The 24,352-nt window shown below is 43.1% G+C and overlaps 1 protein-coding gene across 3 annotated transcripts in view; it reads right to left on the bottom strand.

Annotated features, from left to right (window-relative positions):
• NTNG1 (netrin G1) overlaps window positions 1-24,352 on the bottom strand; it is a 611,211-nt gene that overhangs the window by 180,639 nt on the left and 406,220 nt on the right. For all 3 annotated transcript variants that reach the window (XM_033916096.1, XM_033916098.1, XM_033916097.1), the window contains exon 5: window positions 7,664-7,690. In XM_033916096.1, the coding sequence (XP_033771987.1) occupies window positions 7,664-7,690 (27 nt within the window). The remainder of the gene's footprint in view (window positions 1-7,663; window positions 7,691-24,352) is intronic.

Genomic DNA, 24,352 nt, shown 5'->3' on the forward strand with positions numbered 1-24,352 from the left:
GACCCGACAAAGATATTTTTGCCTCCTCTTCACATTAAACTGGGACTCATGAAGAATTTTGTGAAAGCAATGAACAAGGAAGGGGAAGGTTTTCGTTATTTAAGACAGATGTTCCCAAGAATAACTGATGCCAAGATCAAAGAGGGTATTTTTGTTGGCCCCCAGATCAGACATGTTATGAGTGACAAGCGATTTGAAGATCTGTTAGTTGGGCCGGAAAAAATTGGCTGGAAAGCCTTGAAAGACGTTGTTGACAATTTTCTGGGCAATTACAGAGCCCCAAACTACATTCAGCTGGTAGACAAACTTCTCAAAGCATACAAGAGAATGAAGTGCAATATGTCACTCAAGATTCATTTCCTCCATTCACACTTGGACTTCTTCCCCGCAAATCTCGGTGCTGTGAGTGACGAGCACGGTGAAAGGTTTCATCAAGACATAGCTACGATGGAGAAACGATACCAGGGCAATTGGAATCCGTCAATGCTTGCCGACTATTGTTGGATGCTACAACGTGATGCACCAGACACTGAATATAAAAGAAACTCGGGAGCAAAACACTTTTAATTCTGTTTCATTTAGTCGCTTGTGCGAAACGTAAACTTGACTATATATTTTATTGTCAGTAAACATAAAAATGTCTATTTCTCATAGTTCTTACGTGATGCAGTAAAACCAAAACCATATTTGAGCATACCAAGTTGGTACCTGTCATAATCACCAAAAACTTTTCAGGAATCAAGACTTAACCAAAAAATTGTTGTGCAGTGTTATTCAGTGTGAGATAAACAATGAATATTCAATGGAGATATCCAGTTAACAGGTAAAAGTTAACTGGATATATTGTGTGATAACTGACAATTTTCAGCAAAGAGTGGCTAAGTTTAGCAACCAAATCTGACTGTGTAAATAGCAGCTCTATCTTTGGCTGCTATAAATTTAACAGGTCGGCACTGAATATTGACTTAGTCAGTTAACTTTATAGTGGGTAAACCCCCCCCCCCAAGATATTCAAAGCCAGTCACCAAAAAAAGGCTGTGAAAGGATGTACTGGGTAGAGAATGACACGGTGACAAAATTCATCACTGTTCCCGTCCCTGCGGATAACCGCGGGAAACCATCTTCATGTCATTCTTTAAGGAGAGAGGGAAGAATCAGAGTATGAATGGCTACAACCACTGACCCTCAAGCTTTGCTTTGAATAATGCTGGTGTAGAAGGACTGAGGTTGAGATAGACACTACAGAATGGCAGTCTCTGGTATCCAGAGCAGATATTGTGATGTCATAATGCCTCATTCCACCAGTGCCTAAGAGCCAATCACATCAGTGATGTCACAATGGCTTCATTATCCTTGGCTCACATAAGAATCAGAGTATGAATGGCCACAACCACTGACCCGCAAGCTTTGCTTTGAAGAATGCTGGTGTAGAAGGACCGAGGTTGAAATAGACACTAGAAAATGACATGGGATTATTTCCCGCAGTTATCCGCGGGGACAGGAACGGTGATGAATTTTGTCACCGTGTCATTCTCTAGTACTGGGGAAGAGAATGAGTGCGGGACTGGCACTATCTCATTTGACAGATAAATGTGGGTTTGCAATGGGCATGGCTGGGGTATAGGGACCTGTTATATATTATAAATAAAAGCTGATTCTCCAATATGCTTTGCATTTGTTTTGAGTGATTTTGAGAAAAGAGGAAGGGATGGAGAATTCTGAATTCAAACTGGGAGAGGCAGGAAAAGCTTCGGGTTTCGGCTACCATGTTCATTAAAGGCCAGGTTGTAAAGTTGTCACACAGAATATGGTGCCACAACCCGACTCTTTCCTTCCTTGTTCCCAGTAACTTGAATTTATTTTGGGGAAAAGTCTGCTATCTGGTACTGGGAAGCAAAACATGAGCATACAGAATCAGTGAGGTCACTTTCTTCCATCCACCCATGAGGGAAGGCAAGGATTGGGGTGAAAGGTTCAGTAGAGAATGAATTTCATTTTCTGAACACTTTTCAGTTGGAAGAGCAGGACACCCAAATTAAATTGCTTTAATGTTGGTTTGGTTTGACCGGCTTGATTTCTATCAATTGCAAGTGCATCAAATCTCAAGGGGGTGTTGCCAATTTAAAAACAAATTCTCTCGACTCTTATAAAATTGATGCTAAGCAACTTTTTGACATTTTATCTCATTATGTATTGATGAGATACTTGTGCACTTTGCCAAGTCTGCAGAGAAGTCTTTTAAAACTTTTGGCTTCCTCAAGAGACTGTCACACTGGTAGGCAAAGTACAATATTTCTGCAAAGCCACAATGAATGCACATGTTTTGTGATTTGCAGAAATACATTTCTAGCGCTCCTTTCAGGTCATCCTGAATTGAAAAGCACGTGTGCACCTTTTCCTGGGAAGTGTTGAAAAGTCAACATCTGCTGATGCTCAGAGATGGTTGATGTGGTGACGAGGAGGATGCAAGGGCTTCTGAATGCAATACAACACTACAGAGGTCATGCAACACAAAACCGAACCAGTAGCACACTCAAGCTCCAGAGATCTACTTTCCCAGTAACCTATTTCCATTCTTTTTGACACTGAAATTTTTTTTTAAAAAAAATCATATTTTAAACCTCCCTTTTCGATTGCTAGATTTTGATCGGTTTCTTTCTTCATTAAGAATATACGTTCAAATGATTGTGTGGGTCTTAAAAGTTTCAAGTTTATCAAGTTTATTATATAATTTGATTAAACGCTTTTCAAGATACAAAGTGTTTTACAAAGAAATAAAATTGGATTTCTTAAATCACAAATACATCGTAAATAAAAATAATTACTTTAACATTAAAATTAAAACGAAACGAACTGGGGTAACAAACACATGAAAACAGTAGGAAAGGAGGGAAAAAGAAAAAATACAATAAAAAAAAAACAAAAACGTGTTAATCAGATTAGGTTAGAACATAAGGAAGGTGTGAGGAAAAGAATTTGAGAACAGGAGAATCTAAAGAGAGGGGGTAGATAATTTGAATTTAAAAAAGACGATGAAATTAGGAATCGAACGGAAAATACACTTTTAGTTAAAGGCTTCTTTGAAAAGAAGACACTTTAAGCTATTTTTGAATTTTTTCAAATCTTGTTCGAGTCGTAAATATAGAGGGAGGGAGTTCCACATAGTTGGGGCTGTAACCGAGAAGATCAGGTCACGGCGAGTACCAATGATTTTTAAAGAGGGGACATATAGGGAAGCTTGTGAGGATGATCTGAGAAAAGTCACAAATGAGAAAAGTCACAAATGAGGCTGTACATTCAGCCAGGCTATACTGACAAGAGACATTAAGGGAGAAAAATGGAACCCTGTGAAACTGAAGCTTTCCATTTGCAAGGTTATATTTATGTTTTGCTACTTAAGATTTCAAAACTGACGTGGCAGTATTAAACTGATGACTGAGAGGACATATAAAACACTATTCTGATTTACAAACATGCTAGTTTTGATGGCATTCATCATTCTGTCCAGTGCTTAACAAATCAGCGCCTAAGCCTACTTGTATTCAAGTAAACTGGTTTGATTTATAAGTTGAAAAACCTGACTGTGCATTTACGAGGCGCAAAGCAGCTGTTTAATCTAAATTATTTGAGCATTGCTTTTCAGTTAGATGTCAGGTATTACAAATCTTCTGCCGTTCCTTCTTGAAATGCTGATAATTCTCCACGGCACACAACCTGGAATTAATACCTATGCAGAGCAAATGATAGCAGGATTAAATTCTCTCCTTTAGCTATATTGCCTCCACTCAACAATCCCATCTGAGTTATTCAATTATAACTCAAAAAATATTAATGGTGGTATTTTAAACTTTCAATAAATTGTAAGTAGAAATGTGCACATAGAAACCATTTTCAGTTTGTTTGGGTTATTCCCCTCCCTCCCCAGCCCAATTCTCAGACTTTTTGGCTCATTTCACATTTTGGATTTCAATAAAGAAAACCCTCTGTTTTAATGTGGAATAGCAGTTTTTAACATGCACTGATGCATCTTAATGTGCATTAATCTGTAGGTTACCTCACATTACATCAGATCAATTTACTGCATACTATAGTTGTTAAGATGCACTAACCAAACCAAATGCACGATGATGAATTGACATCCCTAATTAGAAGCAAGAGGCTCCATGCGCTGCTTTTCTAATAAGCCGCTGTTGGATTCTGCTGCTTAACCACCTAATCAACTAAAGATGAGTCAAAAATCAAATCACTATCCTTGATCATAGTCTTAAGCCCCACCTGACCTTCTCCCCTAAATCAAAAGATTTTTGGCTCCTCTCTAGTTAAGCTTTGTCTCCTTCGTCCTTTAAGGCCTGAATCACAGAAGAAAGACACATAAGGGGGAAGTTATCAAAGTGAACCACTGTTAAGTTGTGTTATTTTACCAAAGCCCTTCCCCTTGAGAGTCTGAGCCTATCAGGGCCTTAGGCTCCTCCCCATGTATCACCAGGGAGCATGTATTACCATGTGCAGGCCTCGGAACTGGAGGGACCATGCTTCCCTCCAGCTCCTGTCTACCAAAGGTAATATGGGTAGGGTTCGGGTAGTGGGGGGGGGGGCATTTCGGGGAGCATCCGGTGGTAGGAAGGCTTGGGCATCCTTCCTGCCTTTTTTGTCAGTAGGAAGAGGGGAGGGGATGGTGGTGGAGGGGGGGGGGCTCTGTAATGCGGGGCCAGGACTGGGTAGAGGCATGGCACAGGGGTATTTGGAAAATCAGAAGGGAGTAGGCATCTTTCTTGCCATTTTTGCTATGGGGGGTTGTGGTGCTGGTTTGTGTAGGGGGTCATTGGGAAGGGCCATCATTGGCGGTGGGGGATTTTATTTTTCTTTTTTTATAATGGGACAGATATTTTGTATGTGTAGCACATGCAAAATATCTGTGCCATTGAAAAAAAAAGAAAAAAACAAACAAACCAGGCACAGTTACTGACAGGTCTAGACCAGTCATTTTTTCAGAAAGCTAAAACCCCTGGGTTTTTTTTTTTCATAGCCAAGCGATGTTTGTGCATCAATCACTTGGTTACTTTGCATGGGGTTTTAGCTAATTTGCATGGCTGGATCGGAAAATGGGCGATCGCGGGGAAAAACACGCGGTGAGCCGTTTTGTGCATTGGTTTGGTAAAAGCGATTGTTGCTAAAGCTGCAAAAACAGGTTTAGCGATGATCACTGACTTTAGTGCATCTAGCCCTAAGGGCTAGATTCACTAAGCTCACTGATCGTGTCTCGACCAGTTTGCGAGCCTTCTTCGACCCCGACCCGATTCACTAACCTTCTGCCCGATCCGATCCTGATCTGATCTGCACATGCAAATGAGGGAAAATGGCATGTATAAGCAGGAAGGCAGCGATTCACTAAACAGAAGATGGAACACCGTTTGGGCTTGTCGATCCAAAAAGAAGCAACTGCTGAGGACCAGTCGCTCACGTCCTTGCCGACTGTCTTGCTCTCTGCCGTCTTGAAATCCCAACCCCGCAGCCCTGAAAAACCAGTATCAAAAATATAACTGTCAAAATAAAACATCTCCCTTGTGCAAAAAGTGCCCTGCTCTCTGCCGCCCTGCCTCTGCGAGCCCTTGGTTTTAACCCGCGGGTTTAAGGCTGGGCTGTTCTGCAAAGCGTGTTCTGTTCCATTGAAATGATTCTCATGGGGCCAGCGAGTGCAGCCACCCCCCCCATTTCGTTTTGACCTCAAGCTTGTGCAGAGAGCAGGCGCATGCGCGGATTGCATCTACAGGCAAAGTGGATGGTCTGTGCATGCGTCTGGATCGTTCTGCAGCGATCCGTGGGGGTAGCTAAGGGGCGTGCGTCCGATCACTTCATTTGCACGAGGACTCTTTAGTGAATCGATTGCCAGGCATGATTTGCCCATGGATCGCCCAGATCGGTTAGTTTTAATGAATCCAGGCCTTAATGTCAGCTTAGCTCAGACACGGGCAACTCTGGTCCTCGAGGGCCGGAATCCAATCAGGTTTTCCCCAATGAATATGCATGAGATCTATTTGCATGCACTGCTTTCAATGCATATTCATTGGGGAAATCCTGAAAACCCAATTGGATCCCGGCCCTCGAGGACCGGAGTTGCCCATGTCTGGCTTAGCTCAAGACCCAAGTAAGCAACAGGTCAGTGAAGCTGTGGATTAGTATTAACAGAGAGTCTGTCAGACACACTACACCCAATTACAGTTCCATTGGGTGTTCCTTTATAAAAAATAAATTTGCATTTCATGGTGGCTGAATTACTGTGTCTGAGTACATGCATGTATATGTGTGTGTGTGTTAGAAGACCTTTGCTTTACATTGTATACGTCAAACTTCAGTATAGGATTGTCTTGAAATGCGTTTGGCTCAGATGAACACAGCTTTGTGGTCCCACTTGTACTCTCACTGTTTCACTCAAAGCAAAATACAGGGCTCCATTTACTAGCGTTTAGCGTTCGGGGCATTGTAGCGTGCGCTAAAACCACTAGTGCACCTTAGTAAAAGGAGCCCACGGTCCTGTATTTTGCCTTTCCCTCACCAGGTGATGAACAGTCATCCCACAGTGCTCGATGGGAAGGCATGGCTAACTGGTAGAGCTGCTGCTGCCTCTGCACCCCGAGGTGGTGAGATGAAATCCCAGTGCTGCTCCTTGTGACCTTGGACAAGTCAATCCTCCAGTGCCCACTGCTCTGAATGTCAAAGGCAGTACACAAGTCCTCCTCCCCCCCCCCACTCCATGCAGTTTGAACTGTGGGATAGTTGGAGCATGCCTGGTAAGAGGAAAAGGGAATATGGCCTGCAGAGCAACATCCAGCTGCAGTTTTTCTTGAACTTGAATGCCCTGGGAAAAATAGTGCTTTCATAATTTGTAATACCTCTTAAAAGACCAACCAATAAGCTGTTGTAGCTCTTGAGTGTTTGAGATAAGATCTGATCTCCCTTTGATTAGCCTTACTAAAGGCTATCACAATGTACTAAGACCCTAGAGGATTTTAGACCATCACTAATTAGAAAGCAGAAAATTTTAATATTCTTTGTTTTTATTTTTCATATACTGATATTATTTAGATGCTAAAAATAATCACATATTTCACCTCTCATATACTGAGGATTTTTTGTTTATGAATATATTGTTTTGATATTTGAAATAGTGCTCTAGTAAAATGTGAAGTTTTCATTCTCTTCCTTTTCACACATTTTCTGAAGAAATTTATGGATGTTTGGGAACCATTGACTAAGGAATATATGGATGGTTTCCTGTAGGTATGTACTTTTTCTGATTATTTGGTGGGGAGGGGAGAAAATAGTTGTGCATTAATGTCTATAAGTTTAATGGTGCATTTCATGTAATATTATGTATGTTGAAAAATTGTAGTTTGGAAATTTAATAAAGATTTAAAAAAAGAAAAAAAAAAGAAGAAAAGAATATGAAGACAGGCTATGATGTAAAGAAAACTATTCTCTTTGACCAAATATTCTACATAAATGCTGAAAAGAAGAGAAATCAATACTGTTATTCTTTTTCATGCAGTGTATTATCACAAAACATTGTCTTGGATCGAAATGGATGCTGGGAAAATAGATCTGAGAAGCTATACAAACAGTCAAAACTACTGCAGAGTTGCTTAGATTTTTATTTTTTACTTACTACCCATACTGGAAATACTGGGGATACCTGTAAAGAAAGAAAACAAACATATGAGAAGGGAGATTGTTTGCCATTCATTAAAAATATTAATTACCAAAAAAACATTTGAGAAATCAATTTCTGTTTCAGAATTCTGGAGATTTTATAACCATACAAGAAAGAGAGCGTTATGTGCAAACATATCATCAATTTGTTTTCCTCTGCTTGTATCTTTCCTACTTCGCGTTTAGGTACCTAAATTTAGGCAACAGTATGAGAGGCCACTGACAAGTTCTCAGCCCAGCCAACAATGTTGGGACAGTCTCCATCGAGGGCTATACACTTACTCTAGTGATTTTCCCCTGGACTTAGGCCCTCTTTTATTAAGGTGCGCTAACCGATTAGCGAGCGCTAAATGCTAACACGTGCATGTTAGTCTGTGGACGTGTTAGCGTTTAGCACGCTACTTTGGTTAGCGCACCTTAGTAAATGACGGCCTTAGTCCAGTGGAAAATCACTGGAGTAAGTGTATAGCCCTCGATAGAGACTACACTAGTTTTGTTAGGCTGAGAACTTTTCAGTGGCCCCTCGTACAGAATTATCCCAATGGGGCCTAAAGGACTAGACTCGGAAAATGGCAGCCAAACGGCACTGATTTAATTAATTAATTTTACATTTTATATTATTTAGATGTTATATAATATTATGTATTAGAAATGTTACTTATTTTCCTCTTTTCTTTTCTATTTAAATGGAGTTCTTTTTATAATTTTGATTGAATTATATTGTAAACTGCTCTAATCCTTTTTTGGGGGCTATATATGCGGTATATAAAGATTTTAATAAGCATAAACATATTCTATATACAGTGTTCCTAGTTGGGCATCATTTATAGCATAGTCAGAGCCAGGACCTGCGCCCAACTTTGAGAGCAAGGACGTACACCAACTGGAACCTGGTGTAAACCCTCATGCGTAAATCAGGTGCGGATCCCCCCCGAATTCTCTAATATTGTGCGCATCATTACTGAACGCCCCTGACCTGCCCATGAACCTCCCTTAGCCACACCCCTTTCAGTTGTACGCTAAAAGATTTACGCATGCATCTTTCTAGAATAGCAACTAGTAAGATGCGTGCATAAATCCAGACGGTTGCCAATTATCGCCAATAATTGTTAGCTCATGACTACTTGGTTCATTACTCAAATTATGAGCTCCTTTTACTAGTGTGCTAGTAGTTTTAGCACACACTTAGCACGCACTACAATGCAACAACGCACGCTAAATGCTAATGCCTCCATAGAGCTTGTGTTAGTATTTTTCATTTAGCGTGTGGTTTGCGTGCACTCATCTTGAGCACGCGCTAAAAACGCTAGCGCACCTTCGTAAAAGGAGCCCATAATTTGAGTAATGAACCAAGTAGTTATGAGCTAACAAATATTGGCGATAATTGGCAACCGTCTGGATTTATGCGCGCATTTTACTAGCTGCTATTCTAGAAAGATGCGTTACCGGTAACTCACCGTATTACGTTTAAACTATTACTTTTAGTTTTTAAAACCATCACTTTCAACGAGCCACAATTCATTAATAGATGGTTAATCCCTTATAACACGACTCGTTCACTTCGCTCATCTTCTTCCAACCTCCTGTAGGTCCCCTCGTTGAAGGTGATTGGTACTAGGCGTAACGACATGTTCTCTGTTATTGCTCCTCAGTCTTGGAATCTCTTACCGCAACACATTAGGGAATTAAAAGATTTATCCATTTTTAAAAAAACACTAAAAACATTTTTCTTTAAAGATGCATATGATTCTTAATAGTTTATCATGCTTTTTTATTTATCTATAAATTTACTTCCCCTTCCTATTTGTTTTTTCCTTTGTTATTACTCTTCCTTTCCTATCCAATTATTGTAATTTCTTTCCTATTTATCCTCACAATTCAAGTATGTCTCTATACCCTAACTAACATTTTAATATACGTATGTAATTAAGTATGTTTAGTATTTAAAAATTTTTTTATTTTATATTGCCAATAATTTTTAATTTGTATGTGTTAAGGTATTAATCTGTATGTATTAAGGCTTTGTACATCGCTTAGTGATTTAAAATAGGCGATTCATTAAGAATAATTAAACTTGAAACTTGAAACTTGTGCGTAAATCTTTTGGCGTACAACTGAAAGGGGTGTGGCTAAGGGAGGTTCATGGGCAGGTCAGGGGCGCTCAGTGCATAGAAAATAATACCATAAGAAATGAGTTAGAAAGTTTTTTGAGTGGTTATACGTTATAGAGAATTAATTTGAACCTCTCTGTCTGCTTGTATTGTGAGCTTGAACCCCCACTATTTACATTTCTCCATTCAGAATATTGACCATTTAAAGCTACTATTTTCTGTCTTTCAACTAGTTTTTAATCCATAATAAGACATTACCTCAGAAGTCTTTGATGAGGTACTTTATCAAATGCCTTTTAAAAATCCAAATACACAGTATCAACCAGCTCACCTTTATCCACATGTTCATTCACCCCTTCAAGAAATGCAGTAGATTGGTGAGGCAGGATTTCCCCTGACTAAATCCATGTTGGCTCTCTCTCATTAATCTATACTTGTGTATACTGTATGTTCTGTCATTTTTTCTTTATAATAGTCTCTACCATTTTGCCTGGCACCGACATCAGACTCACCAGTCTATAATTTCCCAGATCACCTCTGGAACCATTTTTAAGAATCGGCCTCAGTTATTCACTGGTTTTTACAAAGCTGAGGTAGAGGTTTCTACCACGAGCCGGTGAGGTAAATGCTCAGATGCTCTTAGAATTCCTATGAGCATCGAAGCATTTACCTCACTGGCCTGGGACAGAAACCTCTGCCGTGGTTTTGTAAAAGGAGCCCATTGTTTGTTAGTGTCAATTTGCATAACTGTCATTATTCTATAACTTTTGGGTGCAATTTTTATATGATAAGTGCAAAACTATACATCAAGATTACAAAATGAGGGCATATGTATTTTTTACGTAACATTGATATAAGAAATTATACACATTTGACTTTTCACATCATCTGCTGTTTTCAGACCCGTATCACTTTGCATTTGTCCACATTAAATTTCATCTGCCGTTTGGATGCCCAGTCTTCCAGTTTTTGGACACTTAACATCTACTGGGAATCGGGCAAAGGTTTTCATATGGGAATAGACTTTTGAAATGGAATACAAGCAGCTGGTGTGAGCTGTAAAAAAATCATTGATTACTAGGTATTTTATTAGATTATAATGATCATTTTTGCTTCTTGTTTACCTGTCGGTTGTCTGGACTATGTTATTAAAATAAGTTTAATTGAGCAGAATAATACAAGGTTATTCATACTGATTGTGTATTGATTATTTCCTGCACTTACTTCAGTACTTGGGCTGAATTAAGGTATCTGGACTGCTCCTTAGTCTGAATGGATTTTGTCAAAATATGGATGCACAGTGGTGTTCATAAATCCTGCATCATTTAGTCAAACTCAGTTTTTAGCAGTTTAAAACAAAATTTTGAAGCCGAGTATTTTATGTTGTTTTAATTTGGGTTATTATATACCATCACTTGCAATACACTACAGTGTTCTCCCCAGAAATTTTTTTCCAGCCAGGTGGCATGAAAAAGTAGCCGGGTGGGGCGGGATGGGGAAATTTGGTGGTGGGGAAAATTAACCCCCTCTTTTACTAAGGTGCGCTAGCGTTTTTAGCGCGCGCAATCCCCTGTGCTACGCGGGAAAACTAACGCCAGCTCAATGCTGGCGTTAGTGTCTAGTGTGCGTAGCAATTCTGCACGTGCTAAGCGCACACTAAAACTGCTATCGCAGCTTACTAAAAGGAGCCCTAAATGTGTACTATTTTAATTAATTAATTATTATTATTTTCCAGTGCTCAATATGACTTCCTTTTTTAAGGTTTGACACTTGTGCCAGAATATTTTTACTAAATTTAAGAAGTATCCAATTCTAGAAGGGAATAATTAGATATTTGCCCTATTTCAAATGGTACAAAGGTTTAAAAAAGGGAAATGCGTTAACGAAGTCATTAGGTTCAATTAGGTCTCAGACCTGTGTGACTGATATTTATCTGCTACTTTTTTATTTTCCTGTAGTGCAAAGTGAGAGCTAGGGCAAAACAGTTTAGGTAAAGATGCAGGTAATAATTAGCAATAAGAACATAAGAACATAAGCAATGCCTCCACTGGGTCAGACCCGAGGTCCATCGTGCCCAGCAGTCCGCTCACGTGGCGGCCCAACAGGCCCAGGACCTGTGCAGTAGCCCTCTATCTATACCCCTCTATCCCTTTTTCCAGCAGGAAATTGTCCAATCCTTTCTTGAACTCCCGTACCGTACTCTGTCCTATTACGTTCTCTGGAAGCGCATTCCAGGTGTCCACCACACGCTGGGTAAAGAAAAACTTCCTAGCATTCGTTTTGAATCCGTCTCCTTCCAACTTTTCCAAATGCCCTCTTGTTCTTTTATGTTTTGAAAGTTTGAAAAATATGTCCCTCTCTACTCTCTCTATGCCCTTCATGATCTTGTAGGTCTCTATCATGTCTCCTCTGAGTCTCCGCTTTTCCAGGGAGAAGAGCCCCAGCCTCTCCAATCTTTCAGTGTATGAAAGGTTTTCCATGCCCTTAATCATTCGTGTCGCTCTCCTCTGGACCCTCTCAAGTATTGCCATATCCTTCTTAAGGTACGGTGACCAATTCTGAACACAGTACTCCAGGTGCGGGCGCACCATTGCCCGATACAACGACAGGATGACTTCTCTCGTTCTGGTCGTAATACCCTTCTTAATAATACCCAACATTCTGTTTGCCTTCTTCGCAGCTGCTGCGCATTGTGCTGTTGACTTCATTGTTGTGTCCACCAGTACACCCAGTGGCGTACCTAGGGGGGGGGCGGGGGGGGGCGGGCCGCCCCGGGTACCAGCCCTAAGGGGGTGTTCCCGGCCTTGCCGTTCAGTCCCCCGCCACCCCCGAAGGACCGCTCGCCCCCCTGGCCTCCCCGCACCACCTATGAACAGCCGCAGCAGGATCGCGAAGTCAGCGTCAGCATCCCTGCGCTGCTTCCTACGACGCGATCCCGCCCCTCCTGTGACGTCAGAGGAGGGGCGGGACCGTGGCGCAGGAAGCAGCAGGGATCGCTGACGCTGACTTCGCGATCCTGCTGCGGCTGTTCATAGGTGGTGCGGGGAGGCCAGGGGGGCGAGCGGTCCTTCGGGGGTGGCGGGGGACTGAACGGCAAGGCCGGGAACACCCCCTTAGGGCTGGTACCCGACGCTGACTTCGCGATCCTGCTGCGGCTGTTCATAGGTGGTGCGGGGAGGCCAGGGGGGCGAGCGGTCCTTCGGGGTGGGTCGGGGCATCAGGCCTTCAGGGTGGGGCGGGCGGGCAGGCAAGCAGGCTTTCAAGGGGGAGGGGGTGACAGGCAGGCAGGCAGGCCTTCAAGGGGGGACAGGCCTTCGGGGGGGGGGGGGTGCAGACATTCAAGGGATGCAGGCCTTCAAGGGGGGCAGGCAGGCCTTCAGGGGGGTGCAGACCTTCGGGGGGGGGTGTAGGCCTTTGGGGGGGTGCAGACCTTCAAGGGGGTGCAGGCCTTCAAGGGGGGAAAGGCAGGCAGGCCTTCAAGGGGGGGACAGGCCTACAAGGGGGGGGGGACAGGCCTACAAGGGGGGGGGGACAGGCCTACAAGGGGGGGGACAGGCCTTCAAGGGGGGGGTGCAGGCCTTCAAGGGGGGGTGCAGGCCTTCAAGGGGGGTGCAGGCCTTCAAGGGGGGAAAGGCAGGCAGGCCTTCAAGGGGGGGACAGGCCTACAAGGGGGGGGGGACAGGCCTACAAGGGGGGGGGACAGGCCTTCAAGGGGGGGTGCAGGCCTTCAAGGGGGGGTGCAGGCCTTCAAGGGGGGTGCAGGCCTTCAAGGGGGGGTGCAGGCCTTCAAGGGGGGTGCAGGCCTTCAAGGGGGGGACAGGCCTACAAGGGGGGGGGACAGGCCTACAAGGGGGGGGGACAGGCCTTCAAGGGGGGGTGCAGGCCTTCAAGGGGGGGTGCAGGCCTTCAAGGGGGGGTGCAGGCCTTCAAGGGGGGGTGCAGGCCTTCAAGGGGGGAAGGGCAGGCAGGCCTTCAAGGGGGGGACAGGCCTACAAGGGGGGGGGACAGGCCTACAAGGGGGGGGACAGGCCTACAAGGGGGGGGACAGGCCTTCAAGGGGGGGGTGCAGGCCTTCAAGGGGGGTGCAGGCCTTCAAGGGGGAGACAGGCCTTCAAGGGGGGGAAAGGCAGGCAGGCAGGCCTTAAAGGGGGGACAGGCCTACAAGGGGGTGGGACAGGCCTTCAAGGGGGGGACAGGCCTTCGGGGGGGGTGCAGACCTTCAAGGGAGTGCAGGCCTTCGGGGGGGGGGTGCAGTCCTTCAGGGGTGGGGTTTAGGCCTTCAGAGGGGGACAGACCTTCGGGTGGGAGGTAAAGTCCTTCGGGGGGTGCAGGTCTTCAGGGGTGGGGTGTAGCCCTTCGGAGGGGGGACAGACCTTCGGGGGAGGGGGGTCCTGGTGTAAAAGTACACAGAGGGAGAGAGGGAAGGGGGGGTTCAAAGATACATGCATATGCCAGACTTTGGGGGTTAGAAATAATGGGTCTAAAAACAGAGGAGTGGGAGAGAGATGGTGCATAATGGGATTTAGGGAGGGAAGGAACAGAAAGGGAGAGAACTTGGAAACAGGGGATGGTGTGGAGGGGGGATAGAGATACTGGATAGGAGGATAGTTGGGAACAGAAAGGGAGAGATGGTGGATCCTGGGGTGGTGGGGAGTTGAGAAAAGGTGAATCTGTGGATGGAGACAAAAAAAAGGAAAGATGCCAGATCTCCGGGAGAGGGAAGGGAAACGGAAGGGGAGAACAGAGATGGCAGACGGATGGTTAGCACGGAGAAAGGAGACCCTGGCAAGCAAGACAACAAGAGCCTGGGACCAACAAGATTTGAATATTGATCAGAGAACAAAAGGTAGAAAAAATAATTTTATTTTCTGTTTTGTGATTACAATATGTTAGATTTGAAAAGTGTACATGAGACAGCTTGAAATGGGAACTTTTCTATTTTTGTGAATGGCAAGGCTGAGTTCAGTTAAAATATATGCTTTATAAGAAAATATAATAATGTGTTTTATAAAGTTTATAAGCATTGCTGGCATACTCGGTGAGGTGTTCCTAGTGTTGGTGGTGGTGGTAGCATGTCAGTGTGTTGAGAGGAAGAGGTAGTCTGGGAAATTCTGCTGAGCAAACTCTGGGCCCATTTCCACCCCCAGTTAGTCCACTCCACTCAACTGGTTCACACACTGAGTGGGTCTTTGGGTGTTATTTCTGGGTAGTTGTTTTAGAATCTCTTCCAGTGGTTTGTCAGTATCTCCTTCTGGTCCAAGGAAGGAAACTTTGTCAACCTTAGCATTGACCTTCAGAATATGTTTGTAACAGCGCTGCTTGTGTGGCATTAGGCTATGTAGTGATCGAAAGAAAAAAACAGACCTTTGCACATTTTTGCACTATATGGTGGGTGTATGAGGAGATTCATTTCCTGCACAGTTAAGTCCATTTTTTCTACTGAATAATAGTATAGGTACAATGAAAGTAAATAGCAAAAATGTTTGAGTAGATAATTAAGGAAATCTTTTTCATATTGCTTGCTTATGGACTGGGAAAAAAGACTGTTCAAGCAAATGTCTCCAGAACTGCTTTAATGGAAAAATGTGATTTTTTTTTTTTTAAGTACTTTGTGAAATTTATTGTTGTTGTGAAATTTATTGTTATACTTTGTTTTAAACTTAAAAAGCGGTGTCATTAACAGTGAATCTAATCGAAAAATCGATTCAACAGGGTGAATCGGATCGAATGAAATATTTTTCTCTGAATCGGGCAGCACTATTGGCTACCATGAGAATGGGCTACTGGGCATGATGGACCATTGGTGTGACCCAGTTAGGCTATTCTTATGTTATGTTCTCATCTGTAGGGGCCTTTGTTTTCACTTCTTATTTTAATGTATTTTTTTCCTGGGAACTTATCAGTGTTTTTTTTATAATGGGAACAAAAATGGAAGAGAATTAATGTGTGTGGAATGGGGGGGGGTAACTAATTTCTTCAGCTAAATAATTCAATCCACTTCAAACAGACATAGGAGAACTCACGCACCATTCACACACCCTCCAACCAAAAACGTCAAAAGAAAAAAAACTGTTCGACAACCTCCTAGCCATTCGAGCTGCAACACTTGACCCCCAACTCTACAACCTATTGACCTCGACCACAAACTACAAAACCTTAAAAAAAGAAATAAAAACCCTTCTATTAAAAAAACACATAAAACCAAACTAACATAATCAGAACTGTCCCAAGCATCACCTGCAACTACTCCATATGTACTTCTGATGTCATGACAATTCAGACATAATTTATGTTATGTTATGTTTGGAATAATGGTTACATAAATGAGGTTCAATAAAAGAAAATTTTCTGTGGGAGCATTTGTTGGAACTTCTGTTATCCTGATTTCTTCTATCTGTGGGCTTTCTTTAGCTAACCTACTTATCTGGGGCTTTCCACTTCTGCAGCTGCCCTTTTCACGGTCCACTTTGCGCTTGCACTCTCTGGGGAGGGGGGGTTGGGTCTGGGCTTGGTGGGGTAGGTGTGTCTGGTAGTTTTGTCTGGGTGGTGGCTAGGTGTTTCTTGGGTGCTTGTTGTGCGGATTGGTGTGTCTGGTGAGCGGTCTGGGTGTTGTTGCTTGTGGGGGTTTTTTTCATTATAAAATATGGCTGAGGGTCTAGTCCGGCTTATTATTCTTGTGGGTTCTGGGGTGGGATTTGTTTGCTTGCCCCAAGTTTTGGCCTTTTGTTGTGTATTGCTATGCCTCTCATTGGCAATTTTCTCTTGGGAGAGGCTTGTTCATGCTTGTTGTTGCTGTTACTCTCATTCTGTGTTCTTTTTGATAATGTATAAGTTTCTGTACAGACCATGGTTGCTTGTCTGGACCTTTTGCCATTCTCAATAAAAATACTTTGGAAAAAAAAAAAAAAAAAAAAAAGAAAATTTTCACTGCCTGTTTCTATTCTGACCATTTATTCCATTTCATGGTTATTGCAAAAAAAAAAAAAAAAAATTTTACATGAGGGGGGGGGGGGGGGTGTCAAAAAATGATGGGCCCCGGGTGCCACATACCCTAGGTACGCCACTGAGTACACCCAAATCTCTTTCAAGGTTACTTCCCTCTAATACTAATCATTTGAAAGCTGTTGATGTTAATACAACTTTAATTTAATTCTTTATAGTGTGTGTGGGTGGGGTAGTGGTGGGGGGACAACACCTACATCAACAGTAAAGTTAGAATAGGGTCATTAAATCCAGTGGCGTACCTAGTATATATGACAGCCAGTGCTGATAATTTTTTTAACAACCCCCTCCTCTATATAAAAAAACATATTTTTAGTAATAATCCATGAGTCACACAACAAGGGTGCACCTAGGAAAAGGCAGCTTAAACACTGCAGTGAGCACTAGAACACCAACACACGCATTGTAAAACTAAACAAGCCAGATCCTGCACAGTCAATTGATCCTGTACAGTCGATGCTAACAGAAAACCATGTCCTTCTCAAAACAGATACATCCTCGCCCAATATGGAATAATCACAAACTAAAAATAGAACTATGTAGACAAAAGTTAAACTGAACCAAGAAACCAGACATGTCCCATAATACTGTGCAAAATATAAAGACAGTAGATGTAAATTTGAAAAAAAACTGCTACATAACAATCACCATTTTACAAATTAACAAATGGAAATAAAACAAATAATGAGAAATAAGAAAATACCATTTTTTGGACAGTACAACAGGGATGCCCAAACAATAAAATTTAAAAAACAGAACCATAAAGCACACTGTATGCAGAGAAAATGTTATCATTTGTATTTGGGTTTTTTTTTTCAGGGGTCAAGACAAATGACTTTAAAATATGCAATGACACCTCAGTAACAACTATACAAAATTGGACAACTATATCCTCTCCCCTTTTACTAAACTGCGATAGCGGTTTTTAGCGCAGGGAGCTGCGCTGAATGCCCCGTGCTGCTCTCGATGCTCATAGGCTCCCTGCGCTAAAAACTGTTATCGTGGTATAGTAAAAGGGGGCCATGGTGCAAAATATAGACAGCAGATATAAATTCTCAAAACGGACACATTTTGATCACTAAATTGAAAATAAAATAATTTTTCCTACCTTTTTGCCTGTTGATTTCATGAGTCTCTGGTTGCACTTCCTTCTTCTGCCCCTTTTCTTTCTGTCTCATTCTTTCTCTCTCTCCCACTACCTGCTTCTTTCTTTCTCTTTTCCCCCCCAAGTCATCCCGCCGATTTTTCCACTTCCCCGATTCTTTTCCTACCCCCAAAGCCGATTTCTCCCTGCTGCTTCCCCGAGCCAGTCCAGGCACGTACAAGCGCTGGACTCACAAGACTTCACCTCCAACGTCAATTCTAACGTCGGAGAGGAAGTTCCAGGCCAGCCAAGCAGCGATTGGCTGGCCCAGAACTTCCTCTCAGACATCAGAATTGACATCAGAGGTGAAGTCTTGTGAGTCCGGCGCTTGTACGCACCTGGCCTGGCTCGGGAAGGCAGGAAGAAAAATATTGCAAAGGCAACGCGATCGACTCGCATTGCCTTTGCGATCTACTGGTCGATCGCGATCAACCATTTGGGCACCCCTGCAGTACAGTATACTGCTGTTATGGTATCCTATCCTGACCTGAGGAAAGGGGTTTAGTCCCCCCAAAATTGCCTTATTTCCTTTTCCTACTTATAAACTTTAATCAATACAGTTACAATACTGCTTGATTCTATGTAAAGCAACCCAAAAAAATTTTCTACCTTTTGTTGTTTCTGCTTTAATCATCTTCTCTTCGCTCTCTTCTTTCTATTCAGCATTTGTCCTCACTCCCTTTCATGTAACATCTGTCCTCTCTCTTTGCCCCTTCCACCCAGCCTCTGCCCTCTCTCTACCCCTTCCATCTACTGTCCACCCTCTCTCTGCCCCTTGCATCTTGTGTCCGCCCTCTCTCTATTCCATATGGCATCTTCCCTCTTTCTATGTCCTTTCAATAAACTGTATATCCTGTGCCCTTTCTCTCCTTTGTACATGATTCATTTCAGCTTCATCCCCTCTCCATTTTTTTGTCTCCACCCCCTCCCCTATGCTCTGGCACAGGGTTCCCCAAAGTCCCTCCTTGAGGGCCGCAATCCAGTCAGGTTTTCAGGATTTCCCCAATGAATATGTATTGAAAGCAGTGCATGCACATAGATCTCATGCATAATCATTGGGGAAATCATGAAAACCCGACTGGATTGCAGCCCTCAAGGAGGGACTTTGGGGACCCCTGCTCTGGTATCTCTCTCTCTTCTCCTTACCTTCCTTTCTTCCCACTCCACCCCATGGTCTGGCATCTCTATCTCCTTCCTTTCTCTCCCCCATGCCTTGGCATATACTCCTTTCCTATTTCTCCCTCTCCCTCCTTCTCTGGCACCTCCTCTTCTTTCTTTCCCTCTGGTCTGGCATTTTATGTCTCTTTAGTTTCCCTTCCTCTTCCCCCATGCCCGGCATCTCTCTCTTCTCCTTTCCTTCCTTTCTTCCCACTCCACTCCATGGTCTGGCATCTCTATCTCCTTCCCTTCTCTCCCCCCATGCCCTGGCATATCTCTCCTCTCCTATTCCTCACTCTCCCTCTTTCTCTGGCACCTCCTCTCCTTTCTTTCCCTCTGGTCTGGCATTTTATGTCTCTTTAGTTTCCCTTCCCTCCCCCCCCATGCCCTGGCATCTCTCTCCTCTCCTTCCATCTCCTCCTCCCACTCCATTATCTGGCATCTCTTCTTCCTTCCTCCTGGTCTGGCATCTGTCTCCTCCCCCTCCCCCTATACCCTGACATCTCTTCCCCCCTCCATGGTATGGTAGCTCCTTTCCTTTCCCTCCCATGGACATGGCATCTCTTTCCTCTCCTCTCCCTTCCTTGGTCTTCCTTCTCACCCCTCTCTCCCCAATTGGGTGCAGCAGCAGCACTTCTCTTCCCCTATCCCCTTCCCAATTGGGTACAGCAGCACTTCTCTTCCCCTAACTCCTCCCCAATTGGGTGCAGCAGCACTTCTCTTTCCCTCCCCCCTCTCCAGTTGGGTGCAGCAGCAGCAACATTTCTCTTCCCCTCCCCCCATTGGGTGTAGCAGCAGCATTTCTCTTCCCCCCTCCCCCCTTGGGTACAGCAGCAGCATTTCTCTTCCCATTGGCAGAGTCGCAAGTTTCCTTCCATCACTGACCTATCTTCCATAGGTCAGCGACGGAGGGAAGCTTACAACTTGCTGCTCTTGCTTGCTTCGGGTCTTCTTCGCTGCCGGGTCCTGCCTACTTTCTGTTTCTGCAAAGGCAGGACCCGGCAGCAAAGAAGGCCCGAAGCAAGCAAGAGCAGCAAGTTGTAAGCTTCCCTCCGTCGCTGACCTATGGAAGATAGGTCAGCGATGGAGGGAAACTTGCGACTCTGCCAATGGGAGGGATGGGAAGAGAAATGCTGCTGCTGCACCCAAGGGGGAAGGGGGGAAGAGAAATGCTGCTGCTACACCCAATGGGGGGAGGGGAAAGAGGGCTGGCTGCAGGGCCTTACAGAAACGGTCAGATAAGGTGTAAAAGTATTACTACATTCAAACATACAGAAGCCTATTGCTTTACAGGCTTATTGTTAATTCAATAAAATCTCTTACAAATCAGAGGGAAAAGTCTTATTAGTGTGCAGCAGTTCCAAAACGGTCACAAACAAATCCAGGCCTGGCTTTGGCCTGGACATACAGTATCAGGCTCTACAGAATGAATCAAGAAAAGAGCTTCTTATCTTGGCAGTCTTTTACCCATGAATTCTGGAGGCATAAACTTGAGGGGTGCTTTTCTCTTCCTAGGTCTCTGACTTGTTTCTAAGCTGGGTTTTAATCAGTTCTGTTTGAGCCCCATCCCGCGCTAATCTAATCCTTTGTTTTATATACCGCATCATCCCTGCAAAAGAGGGCTCAATGTGATTTACGTGTATATTAATTAAAAAATTTGTATGAGTTATACCATAAAAAAACTAATCCAAAATAGCAGAAAACAAGAAAATCTTTAATCTTTTTTGAAAGATTTAATAGGTAATGCATTAAAGTCTGTTTTTCAGGATTATCACAGGGAATATGCGTGGATATATCTGCATATATTGGAGACTTACTATATGCAAATCTGATGCATATTCATTGTGATAATTTGAAAATCTGACTGGCTAGGTGTGCCTTCAGAAGATTGTTGAGAAACTGCATTAGCCTACAGAATATGAGAATAGTGTTAAAAAGCATAATTTAAATCTTATAATAACCACATCTCAGTACCTTGCACCTTGATTCCTATTTTTCAGACTGTACTGATCTGTCACTATTTTTTCATTAAGTTGGTGTCATTCTTGATTTAAATTTCAGTTAGAATGCAGCTATAACACAGTATTATAATTATGGTGAAGGGTCGGGTATATTAAGAAACATGCATTAAGGAGTAACACCACAATGAATACTGCAGAATGGCTTCACACATAGGACTGCCTGAACTGTGTGCTGAAGGGCTTCTTGTGAAATAAGATACTTTACAGCCTTCGCCCCTAAGAATAAACTGTTAATTGCAAGAGCATGTGATTTGAATATTTCCTGGTCTTTTTTTTTTTTTTTTTCTTTTTGCAATGATGTCATTCTTCTAGCTACTAATCAAGAAAAAATAAAAACCTTTCAAATACAATGATTTCCTAGGACTGCCTCTAACCCCAAAGGGTTCAAAAACATTAAGAGATATTTAGTTTTTTTTGCAAAGTAGCTACATACTAGTCATTGTACAAAGTCTGCAACCAACACAGGACAAAGACAGTGGTATTAGTCCTTGATTATTATCTATAAAATGATTTGGTGTCAAAAGGTTTATGATTACTTCATTCAACTCTTGAACATTGGATGAGCTTGGGAGTTGGTTCATTTATCAGACACTGTAAAATCCTAGAATTCATATCTGATTGGAATAATATCCTTGTGTGGCAGCTCAACAGTTTTCTGTGCGCGCAAATCTGAACAGTAATGATTGTTGCATTTGGAATCTCAGTAGCATGCCTAAAACACCCCTGTGGTTGAGAATCCAAATACTCAATGACAGGCAGTAGAATTCTTACATACAAACATAAGAATAGCCTTATAGGATCAGACCAATGGTCCATCTAGCCCAGCATCTCATCTTCACGGAGGCTAATCCAAGTCACAAATACCTGGCAAAACCCCAAATAGTAGCAGCATTCCATGCCACCGATCCAGAGGGATTAGGGGAAAAACCCTTTTGCTATGGATTCCCATCTGGCATTCAGTTGGAGTAAGACAAAGGCTTCCATGTATAATGGCATTTCAAGAGGTCAAAGGGCATGTCTCTGCACTGTCCTGACAAAACCAAAGCTCGTACAGTCTTTTACTGAAAGAAATGCCAGTCATTTTTTTCTTAGTGTATGCCAGGGGTCTCAAACTCGCAGCCCATGGGCCTCATTTGGCCCTCCAGATACTATTTTGTGGCCCGCGGTCTAGTGCCGCCCGCTCTTTGCAGCGTCCTCCGGCTTCCTCCCAGGCCTCCTGCTCTTACCTTCAGATACTGGTAATTATGACAGCCTTCAGAGAGGAGGGGCGGGACCGTGGCAGAGGGAACGTGCACCGGAGGCCGATGGCAGCCTGCAAGGATCGTTACAGCATTGGCAATCCTCTCTGCAGGTTGCGGTAATTATTTGAAGATAAAAGCGGGAGGCTAGGGGGAAGCTGGAGTATGCTGCAAAGAAGGGGGGAACATGCAGGTCTTTGGGGTAGACAGACCTTTGGGGGAGGGGACCTTGGTGTAGAAGTACATGGATGGAGGGAAGGGAGAAGGGGTACTGCTGGACAGGGGGAGGGGTAAAAGGAAGGGAGAAGGGGTACTGCTGGACCTGGCAGGAAGGTAGGGAAAGGAAAGGTGCTACACACTGGAGGGGAGGATGAGTTGGTATATGGGGAGAGAGCATGTTGGGATGGAGGTGGGAAGGAGGGGTGCCATTCGAGGGAAGAGGCAAGGACAGAGAGAAAAAGCATGCAGGAGGCAGAAAGTGTTGGACACATGGAGAGGGTGAGATGGATGGGGAGAACAGAAAGGAGGGAAGGAGAAATGTTACACTTGGAAAGGGGGAGATGGCAGAGAGTGAAAAGTTGGACTCATGGAGGGAGAGAGAGAGAGAGAGACAGATGTTGGTTGGGTGAAGGAAGGAGGACCAGAGGAGAAGCTTGCAGGAGGAAGAGAGAAAAACATGTTGGACTGGTGGAAAGGAGGGAAAAATGTTGGACTGGGAAGGGGGCCAGAAAGGAGAAAGGGAAAGAGAAATGTTACATTACAGGGGGGGGGGGGGGGGGAAGGAGGGAAGGAGAAAGATTTCAGATCATGGAAATAGGGAGGGAAGGCGAGAGAGATAGGAAGGGAAGGTAGACATGGAAAAGTAGATTTTGAGAAGAAAGCAGAAAAATGGAAAAATTGAACAATAAGTTAATGCCAATGATGGATGAAGATGGAGAGAAAAATAGTCAATGGACAAGAAGGCCCTGGAAACATAGTTAAAAGCACAGAAAAATAAAGTCACCAGACAACAAAGGCAGGGAAAATGATTTTATTTTCAATATAGTGATTAAAATAAGTCAGTTTTGAGAAAGGAAAAATGTTAAACTTTAACTGTGAGGGCGGCAGAAAAAATAGTTAATGTCTTATTAAAGAAATGACAATTTTGCAAGAAGTAAAACTCTTTACAGTTTATAAATCTTTCCTTTAACAGATAAAGGAAAGATTTATAAACTATAAAGAGTTTTACCTCATGCAATATTGTCATTTCTTTAATAAGACATTAACTATTTTTTTCTGGGGCCCTCACAGTACCTACAAATCCAAAATGTAGCCCTGCAAAGGGTTTGAGTTTGAGACCGCTGGTGTATACCATGCCCTGCCAATCTCTAAACAAATGAAGCCTCTTTTTTAACCTCAAGCCAATGACAAACTGCGGCATTTGGCAACTGAAAGAATGGTGCATTTTTAAAAATAATACATCAATTTGGTCTGTGCCATGATTTCTTGTACTTCTATTAAATGGTTCAGTGTGGGAGCACCCTCCCACTTAATAACAGCTGAAATCTGCCAGAGGAACCACTTTCTTCGTGAGCTGTGCAAGTTTTCTTGTTTTACACTCATCAGGATAACCTTAGAAAATTGTCTGCTTAAAGCATTTGGTATATTTGCCTTTGTTATCTTCCTCTGGTTTTCACATTGTCATTCTGATTCTACAGAGTACAAGCTTTCCTGTTACTTTGTTCTCTTTTGGACACATTCAGTCATCATCTTAGTTTTTAGGTTCTGTCTTATTTCTTATTATTTCTCTTTTGAAATGAAGGGTATCTAACCTATTAAGGTCACATCCTTTTTTAAAATCTGTTCCCCTGAGTCCATTTCTTCCCTGGCGTCATTATGAATTTATATGTCCAAACTACTGATTTGTACTCTCCACTGATTGGGTTTCTTTTGCCATTTTGAAGGGTGGTCAGTTTTTAAATTAAAAATGTG

Source organism: Geotrypetes seraphini, chromosome 12 (assembly GCF_902459505.1).
Source record: "Geotrypetes seraphini chromosome 12, aGeoSer1.1, whole genome shotgun sequence".
Taxonomy (NCBI): domain Eukaryota; kingdom Metazoa; phylum Chordata; class Amphibia; order Gymnophiona; family Dermophiidae; genus Geotrypetes; species Geotrypetes seraphini.